A 19,098-nucleotide genomic window follows, 5' to 3' on the forward strand; every position below is an offset into this window, starting at 1 on the left:
TTGAGGAAGAGACCATAAAATAACAAGCTAACTTGTGGTCATTATGTGGATGGCCCTACAGTTAAGAGCTATGCAGAGACAGAAGTTTGTCAGACTGAAACCTATGCAGAAGTAGCATGTGCAGACATACCCTGTTAAACTAGCAGTATTCCAAACATATAACAGCAATACTTACATTCGACTCCTAAGTCTTGAACCTTCCCCACCATTTAGTTGGCTTGTCTCCACAATTCTTGTTGTAAGCGGTAGTAGCTCAGACAACTCCAGTATGTCTTCCTCACAAGCAAGGGAAAGGTCCAATGCCCACATGGAGTACTCATTTATAGGAGTGTGCTGCCATGACATTGGCTATTAGAAGCATGCAATTAGCAAGTGGGGAACCCCAATAGGTGCACAGGCCATCACCTGGTCATGAGCGTCACCTACAAAAGCCATGCTGCCACCTACTCAAACCAGCTCTATCCCTGTAGTGCACACAGAGAGAGAGTGAGAAATAAATGAATCATAAAGTGGAAAAGAGAAGAAAGAAAAAAGGTAAGTGGAACATGAAAGCAAGTAATTGAATGTAGTACTTGGTCGGTAATAATGGGAAATATGATTTGGAGGAATATATGTCCTAACAAGGGATCTGATTCATTTCGCTGAAAGCACATTTCGCTGAATTTTATTTCAGCAAGACAAAATCACCGAAAGCACAAATCACTGAAAACTCATTTTTCCAAATTTCATTTCACCGAAAATAATAGTGGCAGTGTATATGCCCTGTTCCCCACAGTAGTGTGATCCTAGAGTTAGAATATATAGTTGGGGAGGTGGGGGGCGTAGCCTCCCACCTAGTTTGTTTTGTACTATGCAGTTTCTGTTAAGAGGGTAAGTAAGTACTTTTTAATCAAACTAGGTGGGGGGGGGGTATGCCCCCCCCACACCCCCAATGTGGGGGGCAGTGTCCTCCACATCACCCCCACCTATATATTCTAATTTTAGGATCGCACTAGTGTAGGGGACTGGGCATATATGCTGCCACTACTATATTCAATTAAATGAAATTTGGCAAAATGAGTTTTCGGCGTTTTGTGCTTTCAGCGACTTGGTCTTGGTGAACTACAATTTGGCGAAATGTGCTTTCGGCAAAATAAATCAGACCCCCTAACAAGACATGCTGTACTAATGTTCTGCTAAACAGCTGCTATGGCCATAGCATTGGCCCTCTCTGCAGTGGGAGATATCACAGACATAGCTCTTAACTGTACAGATCCTCACAGAATGTCCACATTTTACCATCATGTATTTTTGTCTGTTCCTCCTGAGATCTGTACTTTTCTGGCAAATAGCTGAAGATTGAAGTCATCAGGTAATAACAATCTGGTTAGTACTGTAGATCCACTGGATCTGAAAAAGGCTTGATAAAGCTGAAAGTGCTTTTCCGTCTGTTTACATCAGAAGGGTTCTTTGTTTTATGTTTTTCTATGGTATCTACTCGTTCTAATACTGTGGAACTTTAAAGTTTTAACTTGGCTTTTGCATTTGCGATGTCATGTTTATACATCGTGAATTCAGCACGGTAGAGTTTACAAATTGAAGTTTTCGTCTGATGCTGTATGTTTGTAACATTGGATATTCTGCACATTTGAAGTTATAGCCAAAAAGTTTTACTATCTGTGGTGCAACGCTCTTCTTTCTCTACAATTGTTGCTGTTTGTTGAGCGTTCTCTAGCAGAAATCACTTCTCCTTTTGGATCATCCTTAGTAATATTCACTGTAATGCTAAATGTATCACTCTATGAAGTTCCTATGTTTGTAACAGGTATATTTAAAGTATGTCCCTATTTACCCCTCCATCATTTTAGGCATTGTCCAGATGTGATGCTGTGAGAGGTTGTGAGGTGGGAATCACAGCTCAGAAGCCTGACTCAGCTGGGAAAGGACAGCTCATATATGACAACCGCAGGGGTGTCTGTCAAACAGTTGTGACTGTGCCACTGCTAGGCCAGTTAATGGGATGTTTTCCATATCCATGTTACCTGTACTTATGAGTATGGCACATGTTTGCCTTGTAAAGCTAAGACACCTATAGAGGACGTGTGCATAGTAGAGTACTGTTGCAGACGTGTTTTGAACTGCATGTGATATACTGAATTAATAGCATTCAACTGTACAGTGCTCTGCTGGACAATAAGCACATTTGTGACTGATATATGTAGTCACATACACATATACCTGTGTTATGTCAGCCAAACTATTGGCAGGTCTGTGAGCAATGGCATTGTAACATAATAGCCTACTTATGACTGTTGGACATCTGCCAGGTTATCACAGTGATGTCAAACTCTATTGTGCAATCAATGTTCTAATGTATGGTGCAGCTATACTAATACAGTATCAATACTGATGTCCCTTTTGACACCCATTTATGTGTGCCATTGTCCAGAATTAGTGCTGTAACAGGCTAAGTATGATTGAGCAGCAAGACTGTAAATACAGTGTGCCATGCTTACACTCAACAGAAATGTATATCAGGTATTCCCTGAGCACACGTATGTATGCATATGTTCAGCTGGAAGGCACAAAACTAATCACATGGGTTTCAAGCAGTCAGGTAAAGAGGTTGTGCATTTTGCACATGTGTGCAATATCAATGTCAGTGCATACAACAGCCATATATGTGTACAGCTTCTGGTGGTTGTATTGCCCTGACACTGATGTGGGTGCTAGAGTAGGCATGATTATCAGGTATTAATCAGAGAACTGTCCACCTGTGTTGTGACCCTCTGTCCATGCCTACCACTACCAGCTATATCAACACCTATATACAGTGGGTATCACAAGTGTACACACCCCTGTTGGAATGCCAGGTTTGTGTGCTGTATGACAGACCACAGAAGATCATTTCATAATATTTCCCATCTTGAATGTGACCCTAGCCTGTACAATTCCATTGAAATACAATCAAAGGTGTTTCTAGGAAGGTGAGCAACTATTGCCAAGTGAAGATGTGCCATGATGTTAGAGTCCAGACCAAGACGAATGAATGCTGTAACCATCTCAAGAGGTGCATACACAAGTTTGAAGGTGTGCACACTCATTCAACTGGCTTATTGTATTGAGTATTATTTCCTAATGTTTTTGCAGACCAGATTGTTATGTTTTCAATTGAATTGCACTGGCTATAGGTCACACTGCAGGTGGGAATTGTTATGAAATTAATTATTGTGGTGTCATGTTCCAATTGCACAAATACCAGCCAGTGTATCAGGGGTGTGTACCCTTTATATCCACTGTAGCTATATGGACACAGCAGCACCTGACCTGTATATCCAGACTCCACCAAGGTAGAGTAATCCCCTTTGGTGGTGGCAGCAATACACAAACCACATAATAGGTTGCTACATTGGCTGTACGTGGACACATAGGTGCAGGCAACAACTTTAAAGCAAGTCTGCTTATATCTGAGCAAGCAGGTAAGTTCACAGGTGACATCCTGTAAGGCTGACTACGACTATGAATCGGACATATCTACACCACCAAGGACAATTGCAACCGTGTCTCCACATATGTTGCAAGTCTCAGATAAAACAACACAATTCACCCTGTACTGGGGGTAGAGAACACCTCATACAAACATGCCATGGATATAGGCAACCTGCATTACACAGGTTAAGTGGGAACATTGCCACCCTGTCCACCCCATTCATACATGGAGATATGCACATCAACCACACTCCTCCCCTCAGCAATGGTGAGCATGTACATATTGCTTACTGTTGGCAACAGCATATCTCCATGGGACATAATAACATCAGTGTCTGCCTCCTACATGAACTCAGGCATGTGCTCAGAGCTCCATCACACACCACAGTCAAACACAGACCTGCCACCATACACACATCATCCACATGGAAGATGACCACTGTCAACCCTCTACACAGAAATGAATGGAAGATAGAGGATTATGCAATCAAGTGTCCAACATTGGGGGGAATAAGATAACTCAGGGACAGATGTGTAATGCAAGCTGCTATAGCCATGATAGCTTGGAGGGTTCCGGTATAGTATATATTATTTGCAAGTAATATCCACTGTTGATGTGCATTTTGACAACCGCATGAGGTCCTGTGACCTTTTCCTCCTGTTTATGTCTTCCAGGTAACATGCAGTGCTCACCTACCAGCATTCTCTGTTGGGGAAACAGACATCATCACCCAATATGTGATTGGACATTATGCCCTGTCATGTGGACGGAGAACAGAAGATGCGTGGGAGAGGACTGCCCTGTGGAACAGTGTGGTCCACAGGGTAAATGATGCCGGCCTGCACAGCAGAACTTAAATGCATGTGCAGCATAGGGCCACTGACCTCAAATGCTATGCCCATCAATGAGCTGCTGCTGTAGCAAGGGACCAGCAAGCCAGAGGTGGGGACCAAGCCATCCAGCCCCCATTGACACCCACCAAGGAGCTCCTCACCACACTTGGGACACACACCGAATGCACAATCCATTACACTGAGGGAAGCATTGTGGAGGTGGGTTGCGCACACACACACACACACACACACACACACACACACACACACACACACACACACACACACACACACACACATGCACACACATGCGCACACACACTGGATGAGGAGCGTGCTGGTAAGGGCCCAATGGGGATAAGTACACTAATGTATCAGACATACATGTATCTGCATTGTATCTACATGCATGTGTCAGGTTCGACTGCAGTTGTGGATGGGGTTTTCTAATGCAGAGAGACGCACATCTATGGTGAGGACAGGACATTGTGTATTATTGCGGTTAGTACTGTAGATGTGCAGACATGCTGCATCCATCCTATACCAAGGCCACATGTGCGTCTGCTGATAACTCCCTCTCACAACTTCCTAGGACCTTCTGGTCTGCATATCGGACAGCAGCCTGAAGCTGGTGTGTATTACATTGTTCTGTTGTTGCCTGGCAATACCCCAGGCATGTGAAGCACATGCAATCCACCATGCACACAACCATCAGTAATAGCTATATTGCTTTATGTAATAGCTATACTGCTTGTTGTGCATGTTCACTTGTGATAGGGTTAACTGTACTGCATCACAGTGGTCACCACTGGGGCCTATCTGACATGAATTCAACATTCCTGTAACATACCTCACAACTTGTCAGTGCCAAGATGTCTGGACAGAGGCAAGCAAATTGTGCTGGACAAACAGCCTAAGGTAAGGTCATGCGTGACACATTATTGGTATACAGTGGATATAAACTGTGTACACACCACTCTTAAGATGCAAGGTGTTCCGGTTACATACTAATTAGGACCACAATATGACACTCCACACCTCTTCCAGCCTTTAATGTGACCCATAACAGGTACAGTTCACTTGTAAAACCAAGCATAGGTGCAGGCAACAACTTTAAAGCAAGTCCACTTATATCTGAGCAAGCAGGTAAGTTCACAGGTGACATCCTGTAAGGCTAACTACGACTATGAATCGGACATATCTACACCACCAAGGACAATTGCAACCGTGTCTCCACATATGTTGCAAGTCTCAGATGACCTGGTCATTACCAACATGAGAGATAGATGCTCCACACACCCTCATTGGTCAGGTCTGACCATAAGCAAATCACCCTTGACATCCACATCCCACCCCCCAGTAAGGAAACCTCCTTAAAAAAACTTCTCCAAAGCCAACTTCAAGCTACTGAAGTCAGAGGTGATAAACTTCACAACCCCCACGCAGACGGGATCTGGAAGTTTGACTGCAGAATCCTACACTAAGGCACTGTACGAGCACATCCACTCGTGCATGAATTGTGCCATCCCAAATAGAACCAAGATGCTCTTCTCCAAAAAAAGGAAGCCAATCTGGTGGTCCCCTGCTATAAACAAACTATACAACAGAAGGAAGAAACTGTTGCAAAAAAGAGGAAAATCCCAGGATGCAAAAAACTCCCTCACCAGCCTCAGTTAGAAGCTGAGATCCCTCATAGAATCCTCAAAAGCTAGTTACAAAAATAAAATTGCCAAAGATTCTAAAGACAACCACAAGGCATTCTATAGTTATGTCAAGAATCTAAATGGCAATGCTCAGATCTGCTCTGAGTTACAACAGAATGGCATTAAATATACTGATCCCAATGATATTGCCAATATCCTGGCAGATTGATTTAGTGCCAACTTCACCCCACTCTCACCCCCTAAAGGGCCCATCTCAATACCAAAAGATTGCCAAATTCCGATAATCACGGTCACACAGGTAGAAACCCCACTCTCCAAAGTTAAGAATACAGCATCCATGGGACCAGATGACATCCCGGGCTGTGTACTACATGAAATACAAAATGAACTGGCACCTCACCTAAGTGTGATGTTTAATCATAGCCTCACCTCAGGCTTCGTGCCCACTGAGTGGCGCAGAGCTACAGTTATCCTGCTCCACAAGGGAGGATCCACCTTGGATCCCGGGAACTACCGTCCCATCAGTTTGACAAGCCTGATTTGCAAGGGCATGGAATGCATTATCATGGAACTTATAAACAAAGACATTGGCAACCTTCAAACACTAGACCCCACCCAGTTTGGGTGTGTGAAGGGCCGATCTTGTCTCCTGAATCTGATTGACTTCTTCGAATCAGTCTCCAGAGCTGTGGATGAGGGTAAGACAGTCCACACAGCCTATATGGACCTTTGACACCATCCCCCACTCTGGAATCATAGATAAACTTACTAAGCTAGGCATAAATCCCTACGTCACTCGATGGGTTGCTAACTGGCTTACCGACAGAACCCAGACAGTAAAAGTAGCTGACTCCAAATCCAGCTCCAGACAAGTGACAAGTGGAGTACCTCAGGGTTCAGTCCTGGGACCACTCTTTGTTTGGCATCTACTTATCTGAAGTACAGGCCAACACTAAGGGACTCTGGCTAACAAAGTTTGCAGATGACTGCAAACTGGGAGCCATTATTGACTCCCCAAATGATGTGGATATTCTACAAAAGGGCCTTACAGAAACAGATGCCTGGTGCCAGAGCCATAGGCTCAAGCTTAATGCCAAGAAATGTATAGTTATCCCCTTTGGAAAAAAACATGTACCCATGAATTACCACATAGATGGCAGGACACTAAACATCGAAAGTGTGATGAGAGACTTAGGGATACAGGTGGACAGTGGTCTCACTTTCGATATCCACATTGCCACAACAGTCAGGAAATCCTTCTATGTGGCACACCTCATCACTAAGGGCTTTTCATCCAGAAAAAAGGAGGTCATTGTCCCACTCTACTCATCCCTCATTAGACTCATTATAGAGTATAATGCCCCGTTTGGTATGTACCACACAAGACATCTGCAACAGCTTAAAAGGCCACAGAAATACCTCACTAAAAGAATCACAGGCCTAAAGCAGATGCCATATACTGACCGTCTAAAAAAACTCCAGCTATACTCTGTGGCATATCGTCTACTCAGAGGCAATCTCTGCTTAACATACAAGGCCATGTCAAACCCTGAGCTGTTGGACATGCTCCACTTAAGGAAATCCCAATCCCTCAAAGCCACACGCTCCAGGGATCTAAACCTTGTCATCACAATGAACAAAACATGCTGGAGGGATAGGTTCCTGACCCAGAGACTCCCCATACTCTGGAATAGACTGCCCATACATATCAAGCAGAGTGCCTCTTTGGCCCTCTTCAAAAGAAACCTTGATGATTGGATGGGAGATAGGAAATTCACCCCGGGGATCATGTCAGTTGCCCTGCTAGACAGGGGCCTGGAGATGTAAATATTGTGGGAATCAATATCCAGGGAATTGTTATGGCTAGGCTTGCATAGGCCCTAGGGCCGATAGCCTAGTACCAACCTATGAACCTATAAGCATATGTACTAATGTATTGCAACTACAAGGCAGGCCACCTGTGAGGGTGGCAGACGTCCTATCAGCATGATGTTTCAGTCAGGTATGATACCTCATGCTGCCATATGTGTCAGTACACTCACTGTGGCCTATTTGGCTATAATATCACATACATGGGCACTGTTAAAGCACACAGATCACTTCTGACAACGTATAGGTTTCAAACATATGGATATTCCAGACACATCTGTACTGAAGACTGTACAATGGTTTAACTTGCTACATGTGAGGCAAATGCTGTCAACACACTATATAAAGTAATGGCAGTGGGAGGTGGTCACCAGCCCTGTATGGTATACACATCAAAATGGTATAAGCCACACATGATATGATTCTCACACACACACACAAACAGTTGCCTGCATTAGTATTAGAATGCCTGCCTATCCAGGTATTCCTACTACAGTGCTATGCATTTGTCAGACACGCCACAGAACAGCGCTTACAGATTTCCACTTCTTCCAAAGGTACTTCTGAGGTGGATGACATCAACAGGTCTACTAAATTGGAGTGAAGGGAAGTGTAAAGGGTAGTACACAGGTCAAAAATGGAATGAGCCAGACAGTACATGATTCACACACACATACCCACACACACTTGCCAGTATTGGGATTAGAACTCCTGCCTATCTAGGTATTCCTACTATAGTGCTACACAGTTATGAGATGTACCACAGAGCTTATATATTTCCAACTTAACCAAGGGTACATCTGAGGTGGATGACATCAACAGGTCTACTAAATTGGAGTGAAGGGAAGTTTAAAGGGAAGTACACAGGTCAAAAATGGTATGAACCAGATAGTACATGATTCACACACACATACAAATACACTTTCCAGTATTGGGATTAGAAATCCTGCCTATCTAGTTATTCCTACTATAGTGCTATGCAGTTATGAGACATACCACAGAGCTTATACATATCCAACTCTACCAAAGGTACTTCTGAGGTGGGTGACATCAACAGGTATACTAAACTGGAGTGAAGGGAAGCATAAAGAGTAGTACACAGGTCAAAAATGGTATGAGCCAGATAATACATGATTCACACACACATATACACACACACACACACACCCACACACACACACACACACACACACACACACACACACACACACACACACACACACACACACACACACACACCCTGCCAGTATTGAGATTAGAACTCCTGCCTACCTAGGTATGTCTACTATGGTGTTACGCAGTTACTGCATGTGCTGCAGAGCTTACGGAACTTTCATGTGGCCAAAACTGCTGATAACTGCACAGCTGTGGTAAAGTATTACAGGTGGCAGACAGTCTGCATTCTGTTCCACCCATACATCATGCTAGTTCTTTCTGTCTTGCACTTCATCTAGCATTATGGCTTGGCACTTCACAAGGTTATTGTATCATGAAGTGTTGCACACCTTTGAGCTGTCAGCAGTACTCGTTCATCACAGATGTCTCCCCAGTACTTACTAGTTATGTCCACCCCTCCTGGCATGTTTGAAGGGCGGTTATCTGTGCTTTCAACCATTAATCTGGTGCACATGTCCATTCTGGGGCACTGTTGCAACTGCCGCTTGTGCACAGACAACCCTCCCCTCTAAACTCCAAACACTCAGACCTGTGAGGGTTACCCATATATCACCCAATGTGGACATATACACTCTCCAGCAAAGACTGGACTAGCAGGTCAAGAGGATAAGATCAACACCTGCACCACATCATGTGGAACACATAGCTCACCATGACACCCACTTTGACAGCCATGACATACAGTGAAAAGCCACACACCCACTTTCCCAGAGGCAATCAATGGACATCTACCCAAACAGCACAGACCAGCAAGGCAGACACCCATTCAGACACCGTGACATGGCACATGCCAAGGGACACCTATTTAACCTACACATTGTGCTGTCACCCAAAATGATGCTGCGGTACTGTCAACAGATGGTTGACTGCAACATTAGCTTACGTGTTATGTATCATTCTCAGGGGATCCAGGACCTCTCTGCTTGGGATGGCATGACTGATAGAACCCAATGACTTGCCATGGATGTCCTACATCTGTCACTGCTGGGTTGCCAGGTACTGGCTATGTGTCTTGCCAGCCCTACGGTGCCTTATTAGGCAGTGTTCCTAATGTTATTACCACCATAACAGCTACACATGTATCCAATCTGAGGGTCATGCTGCTCAACAGTGGACATCTAACTGTCAGGATGCAGTCACTCATAGCAGTTGTTGGAGTGGATGACACATGTCTGCTGTAATGGAGAGGTGGTTCACAGCAGCAGATAGCAGACCTGCAGTATCAGGCTATGACGCATTCTACAGCTGTCAGCCCCAAAACATGGACCACACCACACCTCCACAGGTGGTGTTGTCTCCATATTCATTATGGATAGTAACACCACCAGACTAGTATCCCATCATAATGCACTGGAGATACTTCCGGTACAACTGCCTTGGGGTAATAGTGCAATCCAGACCATAGCCTGCTATGGGTCCACATCTATGTCCCTAGACTGTCAATGCATATTACTCAACACCCTGTCATCTCTGATGGTCCAATGCAACACTGACATAGTACGAGTCTTCAACTACCCCTCCCTCACCTGGGGAATGTAGCCAATCACCAGTACAGTGGCCCAACATTTCTGGGATTCATCATTTCCATTTCCCTAGACCAGCTCATACTGACCCCTGGTAGAGGCTGCAACAACCTTGACCTGTGTTGGCCACTTAAATATGAAACCGTTGCTTATCCCCAGATGTCAATCCCTGCATGGTGAGATTCACACAGGCTGTAATCAGCATGGAACTCAACATGTCAGCCACACACCCCACAAAGATAACCACCTGGCAAAAACTCTACAAAGCTGACTTTGCAGCCATGAAAACAGGGATGAAAGTCTTCACTGCACCCATGGCAATGGGATGTAGCTGCATGACTGAGGAATTATAAACATAGGCACTGTACAAACAGGTACATGAATGCATGGTACTAGCCAGAGCCAAACAGAACCCAGACACTGTCCTTCAAACACTAGGAGACAATGTGATGGTCCCTGCCATTACTAAAGTGTACATCAGAAGGAGGACACTGTTGCAGGGAAACATGATGTCCCATGACTGTTGAACTCCCTTATTAGCCTCAAACACAACTTTGGATCCCTCATGGAATCCCCGACAGGCATCTATGGCAGCAGAGATGCAGCAGACATTGATGACAGTCACAACAGCCTTGACAGTCGCATCAACAACCTCCACAGCATTAAACACAAGTGCTGCGAGTTACTGCACAAAGCTAGTACCTATCCTGAGGCAACAGATATTGGCCACAGTCTTGGCAACACATTCAGTGCCAGCTTTACCCCTCTCTCCCCCCACAAGTGAAGTGCTGAGTGAATGTGTCCTCACAAGCTGTATCCCATTCCCATTCAAGGCATCTGTGTGTCACCAGGATGTGGTCCTACAGCAAGGCCACAGGGTATGGCAGTGTGGGACACATCCACCATGTCATAGGCGGGGTACAGTATATGCACGGTAATTCCAGGTCTGCAACACAGTGATTGCATATGCCTCACATATTACAGGGCTGAGGGTTTTACATAGGTACATGTTGATGTACAACATCTGTTGTAGAATGGAGAATGGTACGTGTTCTGGTTTGAACACACCTCCGATTGCAAATAACCACAGCCACAGGGGATATTCATCAACCAAACACACTGGGATTACTATTCACACACACACACACACACACACACACACACACACACACACACACACACGCTTGCCAGTACTGAGATCCATAGGTTCATTGCTTCATAGGTGTGTAGTAGGTGAATGGGCCTGAAGGTGCTACAAGGCTAGCCCAAGGGAATAACTTGGCATCAGGCCACATGACAATAGTCCCCAGTGTGGCTCAGGAGTATAGTCACTGGAGTGGTCCCCAGGGATTGGTACTGTATTCCCCATCCACTCATCCAGGTTTCTATTGTGGGTGGCCAGTGATGTGCACTGCTTCCCATGTATGTGATCTATATTCCATAACATGGGCAGTGTCTGGGTTGTGCACATGTCCCACATGCATGGTCTTTGCTGTGTGGAAGTGCGCTTGAGGTCTCTGGGGCATGTTGTGTGGACAGATTGGTATCTTCTGATGTAGCATTCCTGACCTCATTTGGTGAGACCTGGCTATGTAACTGAGGTAGTGATTGCACCTACATTGACAGCATGATACGGATATTCAGTGGAGTTAGTGGCATCTGTCCATACAGAGCATGTGTATAAGGCATGGTATTCCCTTTGTGAGGTACGTTTACAGACTCTACAGTTGTTGCAGGTGTCCAGTGGGGAACATGGCAAAAAGGCCACTGTACACATTGATTGGGCTATTGAAGGGATGAAACAAGGTGCCATTTCCTTTTACTTGCTGGATAACACACAGTCAGGAGATGGAACACATCAAAGTACTTTCTGATTTCAGTGACACTGTTGTGGTCAACAGGCATGTAGTCCACTGCAATCACACTGTGAGGCAATATGCAGGGGAACTACCAATATAGTGTTTGTTGCCTAGCCAAGTGTGTTTGTGTATGATACGTGGGTGGAGGTTGCCTATATTGTTCACTAATCCATACTGTCACATTTAGGGCTGTGAATTGCCTACACCAATCTCTATGGTGTTTGACAACTGTTGGCCTTGTAATGTGGAGATTGTGACATATACTAGGTCCTCAACATAATAATTTAGCAAAACCCACCCCCAATGGATCCTGTTATTACACAATCACCATCCCCCACACAGGATACTGATGACAGACACACACACACTTGCCAGTACCCCTGCCTAGCTATATATTGTTACTACAGTGTACCACATTTATCACGTGCATCACAGAGCTTACAGGATGAATGTTGTCCCAAGGTACTTCTAAGGTGAGGAACATCACCAGCCCTTGTAAATACTGGCACTGGGTAATGTAGTGGGAGAGAGATTCCAAAAGATATTTTACCCTACACACACATTTACGTTTTCCAGGAGTGAGGTTCAAACCTCTATCTAACTATCTTTTCAGACCATTATGTTACTCATTTATGACATACACCACTGACCTTACATGCTGCTCAACGTGCACGAGTTCAACAGAATCCACTGGATAGGTGAAATAATGAACCAGTACTATAAATATTATTTATTATAAAAAAACAATAAAATTCATAGGTTTTATGTAGGACAAACAGGGAGAAAATTGAAGAACAGGATATATGAGCATTTGTATGCAATAAAGAAAAGGGATGAAAATAATGCCCTATTTAGACATGTGCAGGACAGTTCTAATTGTAGTACTTTCAAGTTTGCAATATTAGAGTTGGTGAAGGTATCACAACGAGGTGGGAGTATTAAGTATACTCTGGGGGAGAAAGAAGTTAGATGGCAAATAATATTGAATGCCACATCACCACCGGGTATTAATGAATACATCTCTATTAAACATATATTACAGAATAAAGTATGATTAATACTAGAGAGCTACATATTTACAAAAATGGGTTTAATATTTGAGGCATTGCATTAGGTTTCATGTACTACGTTTACTAGTATTTTGAAATCGAATCTGCACTCTTATTTTATTTGTTTGAAGAGCTGTTATGTGATTGGTGCACTAATTTGTTTGAATGATATATAAAAATGAATGGATTTGTATGGACTGTGTTCTGATGAAGTCTAAGTTATATTAGATGAAAGCGCTAAACCTATGAATTTTATTGTTTTTTTATAATAAATAATATTTATAGTACTGGTTCATTATTTCACCTATCCAGTGGATTCTGTTGAACTCGTGCACGTTGAGCAGTTTGTATTAGTTGAGTTCGAGCTTGTGTGGATTTTTTTCACTGACCTTACATGGTTTAGAGTTGCCAACAGGTACTTCTAAGGTGGATGATATCTGCAGGACTGTTAAAGTCAGGCACTGAGATGTGTACTGGGTATAAATGGGGCCAAAATCTTTGAGGTATGGACATACATATGTACACACACAAACACTTGCCAGAGATGAGATTAAAATCCATATGTATGTAGTTATTGCTACTAAATTGCTCCGCATTTATCACACGCGCCATGGAGCTTACATGTTTGAGAGCTGTGCAAAGATATCTTTGAAGGCGAGTCACATCAGCAGCAGTGCTAAAGGAGGGGTAAGGGAAGCACTGTAAGTGTGAATGACCACAAAATCAGGTCTCTACAGGGATACACACACTCTCTCTCACACAAACACTCACATTTGCACAGTTGCCAGGATCAGGATTGGAACTCCTACCTAACTAGTTTGCTACACTATAGTATTACACAGTTATCACAAGCACCACAGAGGTTATATGCTGGGGAGCTGTCCAAAGGTATCTTTGAAGGTGAGTGACATCAGCAGCAGTGCTGAAGGAGGGGTACGGGAGATTTAGTGAGTGTGAATGGCCTCAACCACATTCATCTAGAAACACACACACACACTCACACACAACTTTACATTTGACAGGACTGAGATTACAACTGCTACATGGATACCTATTTGCACTGTAATGTTACACAGTTATCACAAGCACCAATGACACTATAGGGCTGTGGATTAACCAAAGGTATTTCTACAGTGAATGACATCAGCACAACATGTGATATAGGCCAATGGGATACGTAGTGGGTGGGACAGGCCTCATAATGGGATTATCTGTGTGTGTGTATATGTTTGACATATTATATTATGTTGGCCTCGCCAGCACACAAGTTCATGATAATGTCCTAGGCAGCGCACATGACCTGTCAGTTGATGGAGGGGAAGCCCCTTGTGGTTTATGCAGACCCTGCCCCGCTCACCGGGTGGTGCTTTGATGTGGATGTGCGTGCAGTCTATAGCACCAACAACCTCAAGGTATTCTGCTATATGGTGGAAGAGATGCATATGTGTGGTCAGTGCCTCACAGGTGGTGGGGAAATATATGTGCTCATTGGCATGTTGTGTCATGACATCAAGGAACTGGTGGAGTACCCTGGATGCTAATGCCTGTGAGAACCATGATATCCCCAGTTGGTCTTTGGAAGGTACCTGTGGCTTGTATTCTTAAGCCTAGACATACCTTGGTATCCACTGGGATAGATTCCCCTCTATTAGTTCTGTGTGTAAGGTGTGGCCGGCACAGGTCAACGATTTGCTGTAAAATGTCCCTGTCCACCCTAGAGTGCTCTACTATTTCCAGCTCATGTAGGCCCTGGTAGGTTACCCTGGTTCTGTGCACTCTTCTCCTCCTCCTCACTGTGGGTCAGTTGTCAGCAGTCTCCTCCTCACCACCCTCAGTCTCTAGCACATATTGATAGAGTAAAGCAGCAGCAGCCCCTAACATTTTTAGTATGCTTTGCCAGTTAAAAATCCCCCATCTGTGTACACCGGTGGTGTAGAGTTTGTGGGGAAAAAACAGTCTGTAGGGTGTTTGCATAATTTATAGTAGTGTGCTGGGCTGCTGCATGTGTAATTGGCTGATTCTGATACATACCACCTGCCAGCTATGCTAGTTCTCCTTGATTGCCTGCCTACTGCTGTTTCCCCTACCCAGTTCCTCCCTATTTAATCCCCGAGGCACACCACGCATATCCAGTACTCAAATGTAAACAGTGCTGCCATTTCCTCTTTTTTTTTTCTTTTTTTTTTTGTTTAAAACCCGGTGCGCAATGCGCACACCTGTTTAGGCTATGTACACATTGCTCAGGCACATCTGACACACCCACTTCTTTAGCTGTGCTTAGCTAAGGGCAAACACAGGCCACAGAGCTCCAATGAGCTTACAGCAAGCATGACACACCTCCTTATGAAGTCATTCAGCTCTTATACTTGCACTGTTGTATTGCTGCACCTACACAGTTAGGTACAAGCTGACACTTTGAGGAAATCTGTGATTCAGTATAACTCCACTCATTTGCATACCCCAGTTATAAGTCCTTAGTTACTGCACTTAGATGGACCCTTACTCCTTGACAACCAGTGCTCCCTAGTATTGTTTACATTCTGCATGTCATTGACTATAATGGCAAAATGCAAAATTATCTTAAAATTGAGTTTTCTCTTTTTTTTTTTTCTCGGCACGATCCTGTTTGCGTGCCGCTGTCCTAAGCTTAAATGGCCGCAATGGGCCAAAAAAAAAGTTTAATTTTATAAAAAAATAAACTATTATTAATGCCAATGGCCTTACATTTGGCCATTGGCATGTGTGTTTGACTGTAATACATGCTTTCCATGAGCTGTCCTGCCTCCATTTTTTCAGATGGAGAAATGTATTCAGTTACTAACCGAATACATTTCTGCTCTGACACTGTTTCTGCACAGAGTCCGGCCAGCTTCATAGATCGCAAAATCACCTAATTTGCATGTTTTTTACCAGCAAATGAGGTGATTTGCATCCCACACAGCTTTCTGTGCAGAAACAGTGTAGGCCCACTCATGCATGTGAAAACGGCACTTTTCTGGATTGCTCGGCGGCCATTTTCCATGCAGAAGCTCCTACACTGTTCCTACACAGAAACTGGCCATTTGTGAATCCCGGGGCATGTCTTTTGTAGATAAAGTTTAAGTTCTTGTTTTATTTATTTATTTATCCTTTGGTGACCAGATTAGTTGCACTAGGCTAGTAGCTTCTTTTCAGGGGAACTCAAGGTATTATTGATACAACTAGAGGAAATTTGGCCAGGAAATCAGGGAAACTTCATCTGCTCTTTTTGATAGGTTCCATGGGATCTTTTACATCCATCTGAGCTACCACCAACTCAAAAAGATGGGAACCTCATTTTAACATCAGATCCAGAGGATGGCACCCTCAGGAGTGCTGCAGTATCAGCAATTGGGCTACCTGATGTGGGAATAGAACTCACAGCCTTCTACACCAAAAGTGAGTGCACTATTTGTTATGCCACTGACACTAGCAAGTCAGAATTCAGAAGTGATGATACTAGTAGTCCTATAACAATGATCTGGTTGAGGCATGCAATAAAGCATCTAACAGTGAATAGTTGCTAACTATCTTGAATTATACTGCTTCTTTGCCATTATACATTGACATACAAACATATCTGTATATTTTAGGATACATCACCTCAAAAATATCATGCCCACTGCACATATCTAGTTACTGACAAAACAAAAACAATATTATATTCAGAATAAGCAATTTTAAACAGTATTACTTCACACAAATTTAAATATGCAGATCAAATATTTATACATAGCAAATTTCTTATCCATGGCTGTTGGTGAAGATGTTAAGGACCCAACCAACATATCATTTAAGATGCATACATCTCAGCAATTATGATGACAATCAACTTGCCTTCATTTTCAGAAGTATCCTCTGATGAAAAGTTTCTATTCATAGAAAAGAAGCGTGGACAGCCACGGTATAGCCGTCTTATGCTTTCCCAACAGGATGGATGCTGGCAAACCACCATGTTGCATGTTGTCTCATCCAAACTGTCCAGGTCTACAGAGAACATCCTGACAGCCAGAAGATGGAGAAAAATGCATTTACCTGTAAAAAAAATTGAAGGTTTAGACTTGATTACTCAAACTATAGGAAAGTGCTTATACTGCCCAATCATCTAATGGCTTTACAGAAAAAGAACAATACCATTTGTAGTCTCATAAAATGCAGTCTACACCAAACTATACCAAGCAGTAAGGAAAGACTAAGATATTGTGATGTTAGGAAGTAATCTTCCTTGCCAACAGCTGTGAAGTACCTAAACAGACAAGTCTCATTGATATTTCTTTACCATTTTGTAGAAAGTTCAGATGTGTAAGTACTGTAACAGTAGATATTTGAATAATCACTACTGCAGTAGGCATTATCTATATGGGTTACATCCTGCTAAAGATACAACTGCTAGCTAGGTTACAAAGCTTAAGGGCACCTTCCAAACATGACACATCCAAACCAACAGACCTAAAGAAAAAGACTGGTTTGAGAGCCAAGCCCTTCACAGCCTTCATACCAGTGGAGAGAGAGGGAGGCTAGAATCCTGAAAAGGACAATAATGGGAAAATAAAAATAAAGATCCTCACCCTGCCAACAAAAACATAGAAAAATGATGGGTGGGAGCAACCACTTCAGCAGCGATCGTTCAAACTACTGTTATGCTTACCATTTATCACTGCTGCAGTAACCTTAGCTATATGGGAAGATTACCATAGCTTAAGCTGACTGAGAGGAAGAAAGGTCATAGGTGTTTAGTAGGCTAATAACCTCAAGGGCCTTTTTAAGCCTAGCTATGCACCCCAAATGTCTGACAAGTTCTTGTACCATTGATAAGTTTAAGCAGGGGCTTGGAAGATGAACCATTTACAGGTTGCTTATGTCCATTTGAGACATAGGTGCCAAACCAGGGATGAATTTCCTGATCCCCATCCAACTGTCCATGTTACACTTGAATTGGGTTAGGGTGGAACTCTGCTTCACATGGATGGGCAGTCTGTTCTAGAGAAGGAATAGTGTCTGGGATATATGCTTGTCTCTCCAGCAGATCCAATTTATATCACAGGTAAGATTTAAGTCTTTAGAATGAATAATTCTGGTGCTGTTTGTTTTGCAGATATGCAAATATGTCAAAGTGGGGTATGACAAAGCCTTGCATGCCAAGCATGGATCTCCCCATGCAGCCTGTGGGAGACAGAATGCAGAGACAGGGCCTTGAGGTGGTCTGTATAGGACATGTTACTTACGTCCTGTATTTTTTTTAGAGGGGATCTTCTGTGGGCATTCCAGTTGTTAGATATGCCTGGTTAGATAACACACCAAAGGAGGCATTGTACTCAATGATAGGTCTAATGAATGCCAAATACAGTCAAACAATGACTTCCTTGGACCCAAATGCTATACCTTTGTTTATAAGCTGTGCAACATAGAATGATTTCCTCGCTACTAAAGATATGTGATGGTCAAAGGCTGGATTATTGTCTGTGTGTGTCGCCAAGTCCCTAACTATTCGGTCATCTCTTAGGGGTTGTGTTGTCAATATGACGGGTACCAGGGATAGATGACTTCCCAAAGGAATTGGTTTTGTCAAGGCAGGTCATGCCTACTCAATCCATTTCTTTGCATTTAGTTTTAGTCCATGGCTCTGACACCAGTTATA

General features: G+C 43.4%; 1 protein-coding gene across 1 annotated transcript in view; it reads right to left on the reverse strand.

The window, feature by feature from the left end:
• CCHR16.PART0H9orf43 (chromosome chr16.part0 C9orf43 homolog) overlaps positions 1–19,098 on the reverse strand; it is a 1,158,566-nt gene that overhangs the window by 1,010,129 nt on the left and 129,339 nt on the right. The window contains exon 2 of the mRNA XM_044057889.1: positions 17,298–17,495. Coding sequence (XP_043913824.1) covers positions 17,298–17,460 — 163 coding nt within the window. The 5' untranslated portion in view covers positions 17,461–17,495. The remainder of the gene's footprint in view (positions 1–17,297; positions 17,496–19,098) is intronic.

Source organism: Protopterus annectens, chromosome 16.part0 (genome assembly GCF_019279795.1).
Source record: "Protopterus annectens isolate FY-2018-M chromosome 16.part0, PAN1.0, whole genome shotgun sequence".
Taxonomy (NCBI): Eukaryota; Metazoa; Chordata; order Ceratodontiformes; family Protopteridae; genus Protopterus; species Protopterus annectens.